At 55.4% G+C, this 14626-nt stretch overlaps 1 protein-coding gene across 1 annotated transcript in view; it reads right to left on the bottom strand.

Annotated features, from left to right (window-relative positions):
• Positions 1-6249, bottom strand: part of EDEM1 (ER degradation enhancing alpha-mannosidase like protein 1) — a gene marked incomplete at its 5' end in the record, with an annotated part of 13441 nt that extends 7192 nt beyond the window's left edge. The window contains 4 exons of the mRNA XM_023747272.1: positions 268-451; positions 1522-1693; positions 2956-3059; positions 6151-6249. Of these exons, the coding sequence (XP_023603040.1) occupies positions 268-451; positions 1522-1693; positions 2956-3059; positions 6151-6249 (559 nt within the window). The remainder of the gene's footprint in view (positions 1-267; positions 452-1521; positions 1694-2955; positions 3060-6150) is intronic.
• Positions 6250-14626: the final 8377 nt, after the last annotated feature.

The raw sequence follows: 14626 nt of genomic DNA, 5'->3' as shown, positions 1-14626 counted from the left end.
CATGGGAGGGGCGGGGGCCAGGGTGCACATCCCCATGGCTGGGAAGGGAAGGGCGGGGCCCAGGTGTGCAGTCCCATGGCTGAGAAGGGGAGGGACAGGGCCCAGGTGTGCAGTCCCATGGCTGGAGAAGGGGAGGGTCAGGGGCCCAGGTGCACAGCCCCATGGCTGAGAAGGGGAGGGACAAGGCCCAGGTGCACAGCCCCATGGCTGAGAAGGGGAGGGTCGGGGCCCAGGTGCAGAGCCCCATGGCTGAGAAGGCGCACACACCTAGCAGCCCCGTGCCGCTGCTCCGGAGGCTCCACAGGGCCTTCACTGCGCGGCGGGCCACCCACTCGAACGTGGAGTCCCCCAGCAGCCGGCTCAGCATCCCGAACTCCACCAGCAGGGACCCGGCGCCGGCCGTGCAGGTCTCGTTATTGCTGTCGGGGGGGACGCCCGTCTTCAGGTTCACCTGCGGATGGGAGATGGGAAGAGACAGAGGTTCGTGGTGCCCAGGCAACGTCGCTCAGTGGTTGAGCGTTGACCTATGAACCAAGAGGTCACAGTTCGATTCCTGGGTTGCACATGCCTGGGTTGCAGGCTCAATTCCTGGTGTGGGGAGTACAGGGGGCAGCTGGCCGGTGATTCTCTCTCATCGTTGATGTTTCTGTCTCTCTCCCTCTCCCTTCCTCTCTGAAATCAATAAAAGTCTTTAAAAAAAAGGGGGGGGGTTGCGGCAAAACTCAAGGAACCCGCAGGGCCAGCAGGCGAGGCCCCGCCCTTAGACTGAATTTCGGTGAGTCAGCTGGCCGCCTCCGCCTCCTGCCTGGCCGCCTCTGCCTCCTGCCTGGCCGGGATCAGCAAAGACACAAAGGAGAGGCCGGTGCGGGAGACTAGGCCACTGTGCAGTCACTTACTGGTCTGCGGGAGCTCTCGGAGCTCACTCCTGCTCAGACTGGGGAGAAGGAGCCAGCGAGGCGGGACAGACCGCTCCGTCACCGTGGCGCCAGGGCCTGGCCACTCCCTGCCGGGGGCCCAAGCGGCTGACTCAAGTCCCAGGGGAGTCGTGGGCTCGGGGAATCAGACCCGCAGGGGTGGACTCTCACTCCAGGCCTTGCATTTAAACCAGCAGCAAATAAACCAGCAGCAAATGTGCTGTCTGTGCAGGCTTCACGGGGAAGCAACCGTGGGGAGCGGTCACATGACAGTCACCAGTCTCGGGGAGACGGACCCCAGGGGAAATGAAGACCCACCCCACACGGCTTGTAGCCGGGGGTATGAACCCCACCCGTGGAGGGACAATGCTGAGCCAGGAACATAGCTCCGTCCTGGGGAGGAGGATTACGGCAGGTATGTGCTGTATGCCGGCACACAGTAGGTGCTCGGTAAATGCCACAAGAATGGAAAAACGTCTACATCGTATTTAGGGCCGATTCTCTCAAAGACACAGCTGTCCCTTGTATATCAGCCCCTTTCCTCCCCCCAGATACGTTGCTAACAGAGATTTTCATTCAGGGAGACGGCGGGAGCTGGCCAGCCTACCCGGGGATAGGGAATCCCCGTCTTGGTGTTTTCAAAGGCCGGCAGGAGCCGCACGGCCAGGTCGTGTGCCATGTGCAGCAGCTCGTTGTCGTAGTCCTTGATGGTCATGTCGCCGAAGGGCTGCTTGGAGTCCGTGATTATCCGGTGGGCGGACAGGAGGCTGCCCAGGACCCTGGTGACAGGAGGGACACAGAAACGGCAGCATCACGTTGGCTGTGAACGCGCACAACCCTGTTCGAGAGACAGAGCCTGCAACCTGCCTGGGCTCGGGCCTCCCAAGGTTCTTCCCAGCCGATAAGAACCGCCTGCTCCTCATTCACTACTTTTACTGAAAGGGAGTAACGGGGCCTTCATCTGGGGGCCCCGGGGATGAGGCCACGGGAAGTAACGCCGAGGTCTGTCATCCCACCGCCTCAGCGGGGGCGGGGGCCGATCGAATGGCTCTCAGCCAACATGACCTTTATGCTAAGACATCACGCTGGTTCCCCTCACTTGGGGGAGCACGTGGCTCCTAAGAAACAGAACCGGCAACACAACACAGACGAAATCTTTTGCTCTGGCAGCCGAGCAACGATGAATTATTCTCCAACCCGTTCAAGGAGGCGAGGAAGGAGGAGACCTGCTCGCAGGGGGAGGCCCCAGGTGAGCGCTGTGTCCCCTCCAGGGATCTGAAGTGGACTGTGACTTTTTTTCAGAATGAACGCTTTCACAATTTTAATGTGACCTCTGGAATATTACGCAGTAATACAATTTCAAAAAGTTTAAATGAGCCTGGCCGGCGTGGCTCAGTGGTTGAGCATGGACCTAGGAACCAGGAGGTCACAGTTCGATTCCCTGTCAGGGCACATGCCTGGGTTGTGGGCTCCATCCCCAGCGGGGGCGTGCAGGAGGCAGCCGATCAGTGATTCTCTCTCATCATTGATGTTTCCATCTCTCTCTCCCTCTCCCTTCCTCTCTGAAATCAATAAAAACATATTTTAAAAAAAGTTTAAACGACATAGAAAAATAGTCATAATATATCGAGCTAAACAGGCAAGATACAAAACTGGGTACAGAACCCACGCCACCGTGTTAGTGACACAAACGCAAGGAGGAGCCACACCCAGAGTGTCAGCAGGGCTCCTCCCTCCGTGGTGGCAGCGGAGATGGGGCGCTCATTTCCTTCAGAAATTCCCAGGGGTTTCCCAGGACACCGCCAGGGAAGGAAGCGAGCCCAGACCCGCCTGAGAGGGACCCCCTCTCATACCTCCGTCAAAGCGCGTGTCTTTCTGGTCAGTCCAAAATGCAGTTACTCTGAAACATCAAGACTGAAGGGGTAAATGGCCAGGGCGCCACGCGGCCTCCGTGGCCTCTGCCCCGATCTCTCTGCGGAGGACCTCGCGGGAGTGGTTCCCACACAGAGGCAGCCCGCCGGCATTTCACCTGCTGTCTTACCTGATGGTGGCCTCGAAGACTTGCACGGTGGAATCTTTGTCAAATGACACGGTGTTGATCACCAACTTGACCGCCTTCTGGAACTCAGATGAATTTCCCATGATCTGTAACAGAGGGGGCGGGGCTGAAGGACCCAGGGGCGGGGCCACACCCTCCCCCGCTGCACCTGGTGAAACCCAGTGAGCTCTGGGGGCATCTCCGAGGACACCTGGCCAGCCCCGGCCTCCAACTCAGCAATCACGTCTGCAAACGGTAACACTGAGCATCGTTCCTCGGTCGCCATCAGCCCCTCCCTCCCCCTTCCCCTCACTCAGGTATCAGAGTTCCCGAATCCTGGGAACGAGGAAACACCCACCCCCAAACGGAAGAAACGAAACTGCGACCTTCCCTCCTGCTCCTCAAACACACGGACAGCTCGGAGCTGGGAGCCCGGCACCCAAACACCCGGAAACGACGGAGGCTTGGGACACAGTTATTTACGTGCGCGGAGAAATACAAGTGTTATCTTTTGGAGCAAAGCACAAGTCCAGTGACATTCAAAACAAACAAAACACAAGAGACAATCAGCTCGGTCCCTTTGAAAACATACCCTAGCCCGGCCGGCGTGGCTCAGTGGTTGAGCTCCATCCATGAACCAAGAGGTCGCTTTTGATTCCTGGTCAGGGCACATGCCCGGGTGGGGGCTCGATCCCCAGTAGGGGGCGTGCGGGAGGCAGCCAGTCGATGTTTCTCTCTCACTGATGTTTCTATCTCTCTCTCCCTCTCCCTTCCCCTTTCTCTATAATCAATAAAAACATATTTTTAAAAAGGCCTCGAACCCCGATCCCTATTGGATGCGTGGGCATGACGTCACACCAAGCTGCTCTCTCCATGAGAAGTGCTAACTGGGCACAAAACTTTTTAGATTAATCAGAAATGAAATGCCTTCATGCTGTTCAAAAGTTTACGACAGCCCTCGCTGGTTTGGCTCAGTGGATAGAGCAGACTGAAGGGTCCCCCCTGGGTTTGATTCTAGTCAAGGGGACATGCCCAGGTTTCGGGCTTGATCCCCAGTAGGGGGCGTGCAGGAGGCAGCTGATCAATGATTCTCTCATTATTGATGTCTCTCTCTCCCTTTCTCTCTGAAATCAATAAAAATATATTTAAAAAATGTTTATGGTAATCCTGGAACTGTGATGACATCGTAAGGACACACACACGAAAAACAAGGAAACACAAACCGTCTCTGAGACATATTTTTCAGGTGCCTGATTCCCGAGCATTCCCTGGTCTGCGGGCCTCTGCCCCTCGCTGTCCCTCCCTGCCACAGGCAGAGCACGTACAGGCGGCTCGGCTCTGGCCCGCACGCTCTTTCTTTGTAAAAGATGGCGCCATCGCGCTGTGGCTGCCGCCAGCCGGCCCGGCCAGGAGATCCTATCTCCCAGGGCCCAGCTGCACATCTGTGGGAGCCTCTCTGACATGTTAGCAGAGAGGAAACCTCAACAGAAGCAAAAGCCCAGCAAAGGCCGGATGTTGTACAATGGAAACCACAGAGGCCTGCTTCCTTCCAGATGTTGGGCAGCACCTCTGTCTGTTGGCAGCTGCAGCTGCCGGTCTGATCTCAGGTCAAGGGGAAGGTGAAGAAGAAGTGGCGACGGTCACTGGCCACTGCAGTCAGATCAGCCAGCAGGTCCGAGGCCCTCTCTCCGGCTGGTCTGGACGGGGGAGGAAGACGGGTCCGGACTGCGGGACTTGTCAGCGCCTCTAAGATGCCGGCGTGCGCTATGGCTCCCAGCCCTGGGACCGACGTGCAGACTTCTGCAAGTTCCCTGGGGACAGACTTCTACGTTCAAAGAGGATGCCCTTGGAGTCTGTGCTGGGAAAGGCTGGCGCAGCAGAAAGTCACTTTTGCACACACACTTGCTCTAGACGTGGAGAGTGCGGTGAATGACAAGGAGAAGGCCCTGAACAGCGGGGGATGGAGGCACGCAGGACGCGGGCGGGGCTTTCACAGCTGCGCAGGCGTCCTGAGACTTCGTTAAGCAGCACTTGTGGCTGAGTCAGCCTGTTATCTTCGACAGGTCAGTCCTCCGAGGGCTGCACGGACTGGTCTGGGCACACGGGGTGGGCGATGGCGGACGAGGGGGTGGAGTCACAGATGCAGGAGGAGATCCTGGGAGACAAGTGCTTGGCGGCCCCAGCCGGGCAGCTCCACCCGGCTCCCCCATTAGACGGCCGTGGAATGCAATCAGCTCTCCAGCTCCGGCCGTGCTGGCACCTCTCCTTCGAGCAACGCGCTGGCCGGCGCTGATGCAAACCTCGCCAGCATTGCACAACTCACTCCCCACGCTTCACCCGCTCACAAGCTCAGACCACAGGAGGAGGTGCTAAGGGCGAAGGCTTGCTGGACATGCAGGGAGAGATCGGAGCCGTCCCCTGGGAGCCGCACCAGGTGGCAGAGGCTGGGAGGCCTGGCAATGAGCACCTGCCACAGAGCTCACGCCCCACCTGCCCTGCAGCCGGTCAAAGGCCTTCTGTTCCCGGTCAATGGGGGACACAGGCAGCACGAGGGGAGCCCGTGGGTCTGTCCAGAGCACGGGCAGCGAGGACAGGCCATGGCAGAGGCCTGGGCTCAGGGCCGCACAGGGTCAGGGACTGACCAACCCTCAGGGGGTGTCTTTTCCTCCTGAAACCTTCTTTTTCCTGCTGTGAAGGTTGGGTCACTATGGGCACGAACGAAATGCTCTTTTGACTCTTGGAGGCAATAAAATAGTGAGAAACTGGGAGAAAAATAGGTTTCCCCCAAATCATCACATTTTCCCTCATTTCACCTGCAATACTTTTCTTGCTCTGGGCGTCAAGGCCATGAAAAGAAAAAACAGGTAAGGCCTGGCTGGTGTGGCTCCGTGGCTGAGCACCAACCTATGAACCAGGAGGTCACGATTCAATTCCCGGTCAGGGCACCTGCTCTGGTTGCACGCCCAGTAGGGTCATGCAGGAGGCAGCCGATCCATGATTCTCTCTCATCATTGATGTTTCTATCTCTCTCTCTCCCTTCCTCTCTGAAATCAATACAAATATATTAAAAACAGTTATGAAAGCTGGGAATATATGGTGAGTATCAGGTTTCCTGGAATCCCCATCCTGGCGGGGAGCTAGGGGTAACACCCCAAAACCTCTTGATGAATTAAAAGCACAGTGAGGCCGGGTACTTACTGCCAGCGTGTCCAGCGCGTCCACGAGCGTCAGTGAGTAATTGCCCAGGACGTCATTGATGTTCAGGTTGGAGCTGAGAGAGAAACAAAGGCGCCTGTGTTACAGGAGAAAGAAGGGCAGTGAACCCAACACCCATCAGCCACGAGACCTGCTGGCCACGCTCATGGACCCGGGACTATTCAGGGCGGGTCAGTGCGGAGGCCTTGCTCCCTCACAGGCCGTCCCAGAACAGCCGCGCCGCTGACACCATGGAGGAGGGAGTCCCCAGCGGGAGTCAGGGACGGCGCCCAGGCACCTGCCGTCTCGGGTGCCGTTTCACGGCCGTAAGCGCTCTCTCCGTTCAGCTTCAAGTAGCTCTGGCTTGAGATCCTTAGGAGCAGAGAGGGGAGCCCTGCCCGATGCCTGCCTCCAGCCTCTAGCTGGGAAGTCCGCCCCCCCAGCCGGCCACACCCAGAGAAGAGCGACCCCCCAGCGCAGTCAGCATCTCAGCGTCCTGGGTTCGGGGAACACACGAACTTCATGCCGTGCTTCACCCACACTCACCCCAAAGCCCATCGCCTCTGGAGGCTGAGAATGGCTGTGGAACGACCAGGACAGGAGCTGCGTCACTTGTGCAACACACCCCTACCCCCCTCAACACCGCTCCCCTTTCTGTTTTATTTTATTTTTTTAAATATTTTTATTGACTTCAGAGAGGAAGGGAGAGGGAGAGACAGAGAGAGAGAGAAACATCAATGATGAGTCACTGATCAGCTGCCTCTTGCACGCCCCCTACTGGGGACTGAGCCCACAACCCGGGCATGTGCCCTGACCTGGAATCGAACCGTGACCTCCTGGTTCCTAGGTCGATGCTCAGCCACGGAGCCGCGCCCGCTCCCCTTTCTGAAACCACCCGGAGACCCAGCTTCAGGGCTGCAGGGAGGCTGAGGCCGCTGGGCAGGAGGGCAGTTCTGCATAACAGGCTCTGGCAGGGACAGCAGTGCGTGCACCCGGAGGGCAGGGAGGGGGAAACAGCACTGTCTCAGGGCAGCTGGACAAGGTCTGGGCTCAGGGATTCTCTGTCCCATCCCCCAACCCAGAGAGGAACCACAGAAGCTGGAAAAGGTGGAATCCAGGGGGGAAACCGGCGACTGTTTAAGGACCAGAGTGAGAGCCCAGTCTCATCGTCACTGGTGTCCTGGCATCTCCCATCAACCCCACACCAGGTTCCCTCCTCCTGGGACACGCGATGGGGCCTGACCAGAAGCAGGAGGCCGCTCACCGCTCACCACGCCCTCTGGTCTCAAGCCCCCCGCTGCTGTGCCTGACCTGTTCTGCCACTTAACCTAGGACAGACCCACAGCAAGGCTTCAGGCCCAAGTCTTATCTCTATCTACCTTCCTCCTTATCTACTTATCTAAATCCTCACCCAAAGACATGTTTCCATTGATTTGAGAGAGAAAGGGAGAGAGAGATGGTTGCCTCCTGTACAAACCTCAACAGGGGATCGAACCTGTAACCTAGGTATGTGCCCTGACTGGGAATCGAAACCTCAACCTTTTGGTGCACAGGACGATGCTCCCACCACCTGAGCCGCCCGGCCAGGGCTGGGTCTGTTGTTAAAAACGAGCTTGTGCAGAAGGCTGTCTAGGCACCGGGCCATCTCGTCCCTCACAAGCCAGGAACCAGACGCCACACGGCCGAGGGACGCTGCTGCCTGCTTCCGCTGCGTCCACGCTCTGTGAACGTCCAGGATCGCAGACGGTCCTCCGCAGACGGGAGCCGGGGTTACAGCAAGCCCCTCGAGGGCATGCCTCCGAGAGGCACACGTGTGCAAAGGTGGAGGTCAAGGCAGGCAGGGACATGCTCAGGTGCAGCCTGCCGACCCAGACTGTTGGGCGTCGATGCTGAGCCACACGGCTCTGCTGCTCAGAAACCGAGAGGCCTCCAGCCACCCACCCCCTCAGAAACGGTCCCTCTCCCCTTGGCATCCAGCTAGCGAGTCCTACGGACCTCCCTGGCCACCCGCGCAGCGTGGAAGGCCCTCCCATGCCCATCACTGTCCACCGTCCCAGGTCTTATTGTGGCTTTCCTCCCAGGCTACAACTAAAACCGGCCCAGTTTTATTTTATTTTTTATTGATTTCAGAGATGAAGGGAGAGGGAGAGAGAGATAGAAACATCAATGATGAGAGAGAATCATTGATTGGCTGCCTCCTGCACGCCCCCCACTGGGGATCCAGCCCGCAACCTGGGCATGTGCCCTTGACCGGAATCGAACCTGGGACCCTTCAGTCTGCAGGCCGACGCTCTATCCACTGAGCCACACCAGCAAGGGCCGGACCCAGTTTTAAAATACTTTTGGATCCAATGTCCAAGCTGTCACTACAATGAACAATAACACGTTGTTACAGTGCAAACACGTGCTCGCAATGACCGGGGTGGTCCCTTCTCGCCACTCAGTCCACTCAGAGATCTAAGACGTTCGTTCAAACTTTTACTTCTTTTCTATTGAATTGCTGTCCACCAGAAAACCAAGATGGCGGCATAGGTAAACACCGGAAATTGCTGCCTCGCACAACCACTTCAAAAATACAAATAAAAGATAAAACAGGTATCATCCAGAACCACAGGAAGGCTGGCTGAGTGGAAATTCTACAACTAGAAGGAAAGAGAAAAGCACACTGAGACTCAGAGGAGGTGCGGTGTGGAAGTAAAGTGCAGAGGTACGGAGGCGCACGCAGAAAGGGCTGGCGGCTGAGGACACGGTTTGTCTTTTTCAATCGGGAGGGAGTCTCAAGCTCCCGACTGCTCTGAACTCCAGTTCTGGGCAAGTCTCTGGGGACCCAGACTCATACGGGGAGAGGCGCTGGCTAGACTGTCTGGCAGCGGTCGGACCTCAAGGGCGGCTTTCTCTCAGAGGTGCTTGCAGCGATTACCGGGACACTGATTACCGGGACACTGAGAAGCGGGGCCTCTTAGGGCAGGACTGAGGAGCAGCCATAGCTGCTTGCTCCGCCCTGTTGATCCCCTGGGACCCCGCCCTGCCCAAGCTGTGCGCAGGCTTTTGCATATGAAAGGCCTGGCCCTTTGCAATCTGAAAATTACCTAACAAACTGCAGCTGGCCCAAGGCCCCACAGCAGCTTGCATTCCTTCACAGCTGGCTCCTGCTGGGTAGCCTCAGGCAGAGGCTAGATTAGCACCTCCTTAGAGATACAGGAGCCAGTGTGCCCGGTGGTCAGAGTGGGACCATCCAATTACAACTCCTCAGATCCATAAGGGACACACTCAGGGGGCAGACTCAGTGAGCACCAAAGCCCCACTGAAGCAAGTCTTGGCCCAGAAGGGTGTCTCCAGCACAGAAGTTCTCCCACTGCAGACACAGCTGATTCTCACAGCCAGTTGGCCTGGAGGTCAATTCCTCCCAGTGATACCTACAACAATCAAGGCTTAACTACAACAAGACTGTGCACAAAGCCCACAAGGGGGTGCACCAAGAGTGTCCACCTCAGGTAATTGGGGAGGCTGAGCCACTGGGCCCTATAGGACACCTAGCACAGAAAGCCACTCTATCAACACAGGGAAGCATAAAAAATGCGGAGACAAAGAAACAGGTCACAAATGACAGAAATGGAGGAAAGCAAACTACTGGATATAGAGTTCAAAACCACACTTATAAGGTTTTTCAAGAATTTTCTAGAAACTGCCGATAAACTTAGTGAGACACTCAAGAAATCTAGTGAGACCGCCGATAAATTTAATGAGAGCCTCAATATGTCTAGTGAGACCCTTGAGGTTGTGAAAAAGGACCAACTAGAAATTAAGCATATACTGACTGAAATAAAGAATATTATACAGACTTCCAACAGCGGACCAGAGGATCACAAGAATCAAGTCAAAGATCTGAATTACGAAGAAGCAAAAAACACCCAACCGGAAAAGCAAAAAGCAAAAAGAATCCAAAAATATGAAGATAGTGTAAGGAGCCTCTGGGACAACTTCAAGCGTACCAACATCCGAATTATGGGGGTGCCAGAAGAAGAGAGAGACCAAGATATTGAAAACCTATTTGAAGAAATAATGACAGAAAACTTCCCCTACCTGGTGAAAGAAATAGACTTACAAGTCCAGGAAGCGCATAGAACCCCAAACAAAAGGATCCAAAGAGGACCACACCAAGACACATCATAATTAAAATGCCAAGAGCAAAAGACAAAGAGAGAATCTTAAAAGCAGCAAGAGAAAGAAACTCAGTTACCTACAAGGGAATACCCATACGACTGTCAGCTGATTTCTCAACAGAAACTTTGCAGGCCAGAAGGGAGTGGCAAGAAATATTCAAAGTGATGAATACCAAGAACCTACAACCAAGATTACTTTATCCAGCAAAGCTATCATTCAGAATTGAAGGTCAGATAAAGAGCTTCACACATAGAGAAAAGCTAAAGGGGTTCATCCCCCCTAACCCAGTTTTAACTGAATTCCCGAAAGGTCCCCTTTAAGACGGGGAAGAAGAAGAAAAAGGTACCGTTTCAAATTATGAACAACAAATACACATCTATCAACAAGTGAATCTAAAAATCAAGTGAATAAATATTCTGATGAACAGAATAAACTGGTGATTTTATTAAATGGAATCAGGGCCATTGAAAGGGAGTGGGCTGCCTTTCTTTGGGGGGGAGGGGTGTGGGGGGGGTGGGAAGAGACTGGACAAAAAAGGTACACCTTTGGATGAGTTTTGGGGGGGGGGGGGGGCGGGCGGTAAGGGCAGAGGGTGGGGTGGGAACCGGGTGGAGGGGAGCTATGGGGGGAAAAAGAGGAACAACTGTAATAATCTGAACCTTAAAGATTTAATTTAAAAAAAAAAAATTGCTGTCCACGCTTTCAAAATGTGCCAGAATAGAAAAAAGAGCACTGGGACACTGGGGGGATGAAGGAAGCAGCGGGCTCCACACCCCTCGGGCCGCTCAATGGTTAGAGCCACGGCCCGCGCACAGAAGGGTCTTGGGTTCGATTTTCAGTCAAGGCGATGCAGGTTCAATCCCCGATCCTGGTCGGGGTGCGTGCGGCAGGCAACCAATCGATGTGTCTCTCTCCCATCGATGTTTTCCTCTCTCTCTCCCTCTCCTTCCCTCTTTCCCTTCCACTCTGGAAAAAAAAGAAAATCAATGAGAAAATAGCCTTGGGTGAGGATTCACCAAAAACCCTCTTGGCCTAAACCACCAATCATGGTGAGTCCGTTTATGCCAAACCACGGTGTCGGTAAGCCCCGGATTTGTTCTCTGTAGATGCTCCTGACCCGCGGCCAGCCTGACTGATTCCGCTAAGTGCCTCAAGCCCAGAGCTCACCCCGCAGGGCCAGGCTGGCTGGCGGCACACACCTTCCCACCGAACCAGCTGCCGAACGCAGCGACGCAGAATCCAACTCTCCCCTTCATGCCGCTCACCCCACTGTGAATGTTTAAGGTTCTTGTCGCCCCAAAAGAGAGAAGATGGAAAAGACTCACACACGTGTAAGACAAACTATCCACATACTCCAGGAATCTGCCTGGTGTGTGTAGGCACAGAGGGCACAGGTGTTCAAGGGCTTGGTCACGCGGGGGGACAGGCAAAGGGAGAGGAAGGTGAACTAGTCAATCAGGACAATCACCTGCGAACAGGTCAGCGGCATCACAGAGGACTTGGCCCTGACCCCAGGGAGGACAGGATCTGAGAGAGAACGAGGAATGAAGACGAGGCCACGCTAAGCCAGGGGCGTCTAGGAATGAGTCGGTTTGGGGGTTTGTAAATTTGAGATTTGCCTTTTCTGTTTGAATAGAAATATGGTTGGGAGAAAGCAGAGAAGGGTCATGTGCCCAAGACCAGGACTATCACTGCTCACAGGAAGCAAGGAAATAATATCCAAAGGACTGGAAGGAACTCTGAGTTTGGCCCTAGCCAGTTTGGCTCAGTGGACAGAGCACTGGCCTGTGGACCGAAGGGTCCTGGGTTCAATTCCAGGCAAGGGCACGTACCTCGGTGGCAGGCTCCTCCCTGCACCTGACCCTGCTCGGGGCATGTGCAGGAGGCAACCCATCGATGCGTTTCTCTTACATCGATATTTCTCTGTCTTTCCCTCTCTCTTCCACTCTCCCTAAAATTCGATGGGAAAAATATCCTCAGGTGAGGATTAAAAAGAAGAAGAGCCCTAGCCAGTTTGGCTCAGTGGATAGAGCGTCGGCCTGTGGACTGAAGGGTCCCAGGTTCGATTCCAGCCAAAGGCATATGCCCGGGTTGCAGGCTCGATCCCCAGTAGGGGGCATGCAGGAGGCAGCCAATCAATGATTCTCTCATCGTTGATGTTTCTCTCTCCCTCTCCCTTCCTCTCTGAAATCAATAAAGATATATTAAAAAAAAAAAGAAGAAGAAGAAAGAAACTCTGAGTTTGGAAGTTCTAACCCACATGGGGGACGTGAGAGGAACTGGGTTTGCATAGCAATCTGAGGCCGGACAGAAACCTGCTATTTTTAGAGTTCAGGTTCTACCGACTCCGAGTTAACTGCGTGCCCTACCATGAGTCAAACAAGATGGCCAGATAAGCCTCGTGAAAATAGGACTGAAAAATGAAGGAAACACAGGTTTGGCGCCAAGGTTTGTTTCTGGACTTTTTATGTCTGATCCTGATCGCTGTGCCACGCGGCAGCTTTAACATGAACCCCAAGACACCTGCCAACAGTCGCCGGAAGACGTGTGACTTTGAACGTTCCCGAAAGGTTTGCATTACAGGTTACTTATCTGGGGTGTGGAGGTGCCCTATTATTTTGGAGCCAGAAGGACAAAGCTCAGGGTCTAAACTTTTCCTGAAAATACTGAAGCCTGGGAGGGCGGAGTGAAGGAGCGGAAGGGAGGAAGCAGAGGGCTCTGTGCCCTCTTTGGAGGGTCCAGGCCATAGGACCCAGGCTCTCTCACCTCCTTTACCAGCTACACCCCTACCCACGCCACCTCCTGACACCATCTTCCAACAGCAACCTGACCTCCAGGTCCCCACACTGTCACTGCACACTCAAACCGAAACCCTGGCCAGCAGATTTCGCCCCGAAACCATGGCCTGCGCCACCCACAGACACTGCAGGACCAGCAGGTCAATCCCTGGCCGCCTCCCCTCCCTGGAGAGGGGTCCAGGTCTCCAGGGGGTCCCTAAGGTTCATGAAGACCCACAAAACTGGCATCAACTCGCTCCCCGGCACCAGAGTCCCAGCCGACGGCGTGACCCACCCAGGTCCTCATTGCACTGTTCCCACAGGCCCACCCCACACAGGGAAACCCGAGAAAACAACTGAGAGAGAGAGAGAGAGAGAGAGAGAGAGAGAGAGAGAGAGAGCGAGCAGGGCACTTCCTGCACGGTTCTCCCCCTCCCTGCGATCCCACGCGCCCTGGTGAGGAAGTACACGCTCCCCACACTCTGACTTCTGCTCCGTAGAAGTGTGTGGGCAGGAGCCGCGTGAACGAGCAATGAAAAATACCTGGTGAGCTGTTAGGCTTTCTGTTTTCAGATTGTCATGTTTCTCGAAAAGTTAGGACCAGAAGGAAACACGTGGGCATAAAGCCCAGGACAGTCAAGCAGGCAACTCATGAATTCCCACCATCGGGAAAGACCCAACAATTCCTTTCCAAAATGTAATAAAACTTTTTCTAAAAAAAAAAAGAAGAGAAAGAGAGGTAGAAAATACGTTTATAAGTATTAAGACTGGTAGGAAGGCGAGGAAAACAGCTCCCGGTTTCCTCCAGTTTGAGGAAGGCCCCGTCTTTTGAAGTTCACCTGGGAGGTGACCTGTGTCACTGAACTCATGCCCTCCAACGGCAAGTTCAGGACGGGAACGTGTAGATAAACAAACCATTAAAAACCTCCCTTCCAGGCCCTCAGGACTGGGCTCGGCTGCTTCTCTCCAGGTGGAGAAACACGGGCCCCTCGTCCAGGGGCCCCCCAGGGCGTGGTCCCCGGGACAGCAGCCCAGCGCCCCACTCCCGCCTTCAGGGAGCGACCCAGAGGGAGGCAGGCACCCATCTGGCCTGACCGGGTCAGCGAGAGGCACGCCCCTCCCTCCGCCCCGAGGTCCTTCCTGGGTGAGCTGGACTCTTGGACTCTGAGGTCAGCGGCAGTGACCCCTGGAGCTCAGCCTGCGCAAACAAGGCTGGCGGGAGGGGAGGGCTGCCCCCCCCCACGGCCCTGCCACCCGTGGGGGGATTCATGGGACAGTCAACTCAGCCGCCAAGGCATCTCACCCGAGAACCAGGACCCAAACCTGGGCCAGACTGTCCCTCTTCCTCTCCTCCCGCCTACGGCCTCACCTGGGAAGCAGCCCGTCATGAAGGAGAAAGGCCGTGGCCTGGCTCTGCCTCAGCGCATTGGGGACTCCAGAGAAGTCCTTCTCCCCACACCCCCCGGCCAGCTTCTGGGTCTTTACAATTTTAGACGCAAAAGCCAGGGCTGAGAGGCACAGGCTTGTTCTGAAACTGC

This window comes from Myotis lucifugus, unplaced genomic scaffold (genome assembly GCF_000147115.1).
Source record: "Myotis lucifugus unplaced genomic scaffold, Myoluc2.0 scaffold_828, whole genome shotgun sequence".
Lineage (NCBI taxonomy): Eukaryota > Metazoa > Chordata > Mammalia > Chiroptera > Vespertilionidae > Myotis > Myotis lucifugus.
This window is presented reverse-complemented; position numbering and strand designations above follow the sequence as displayed.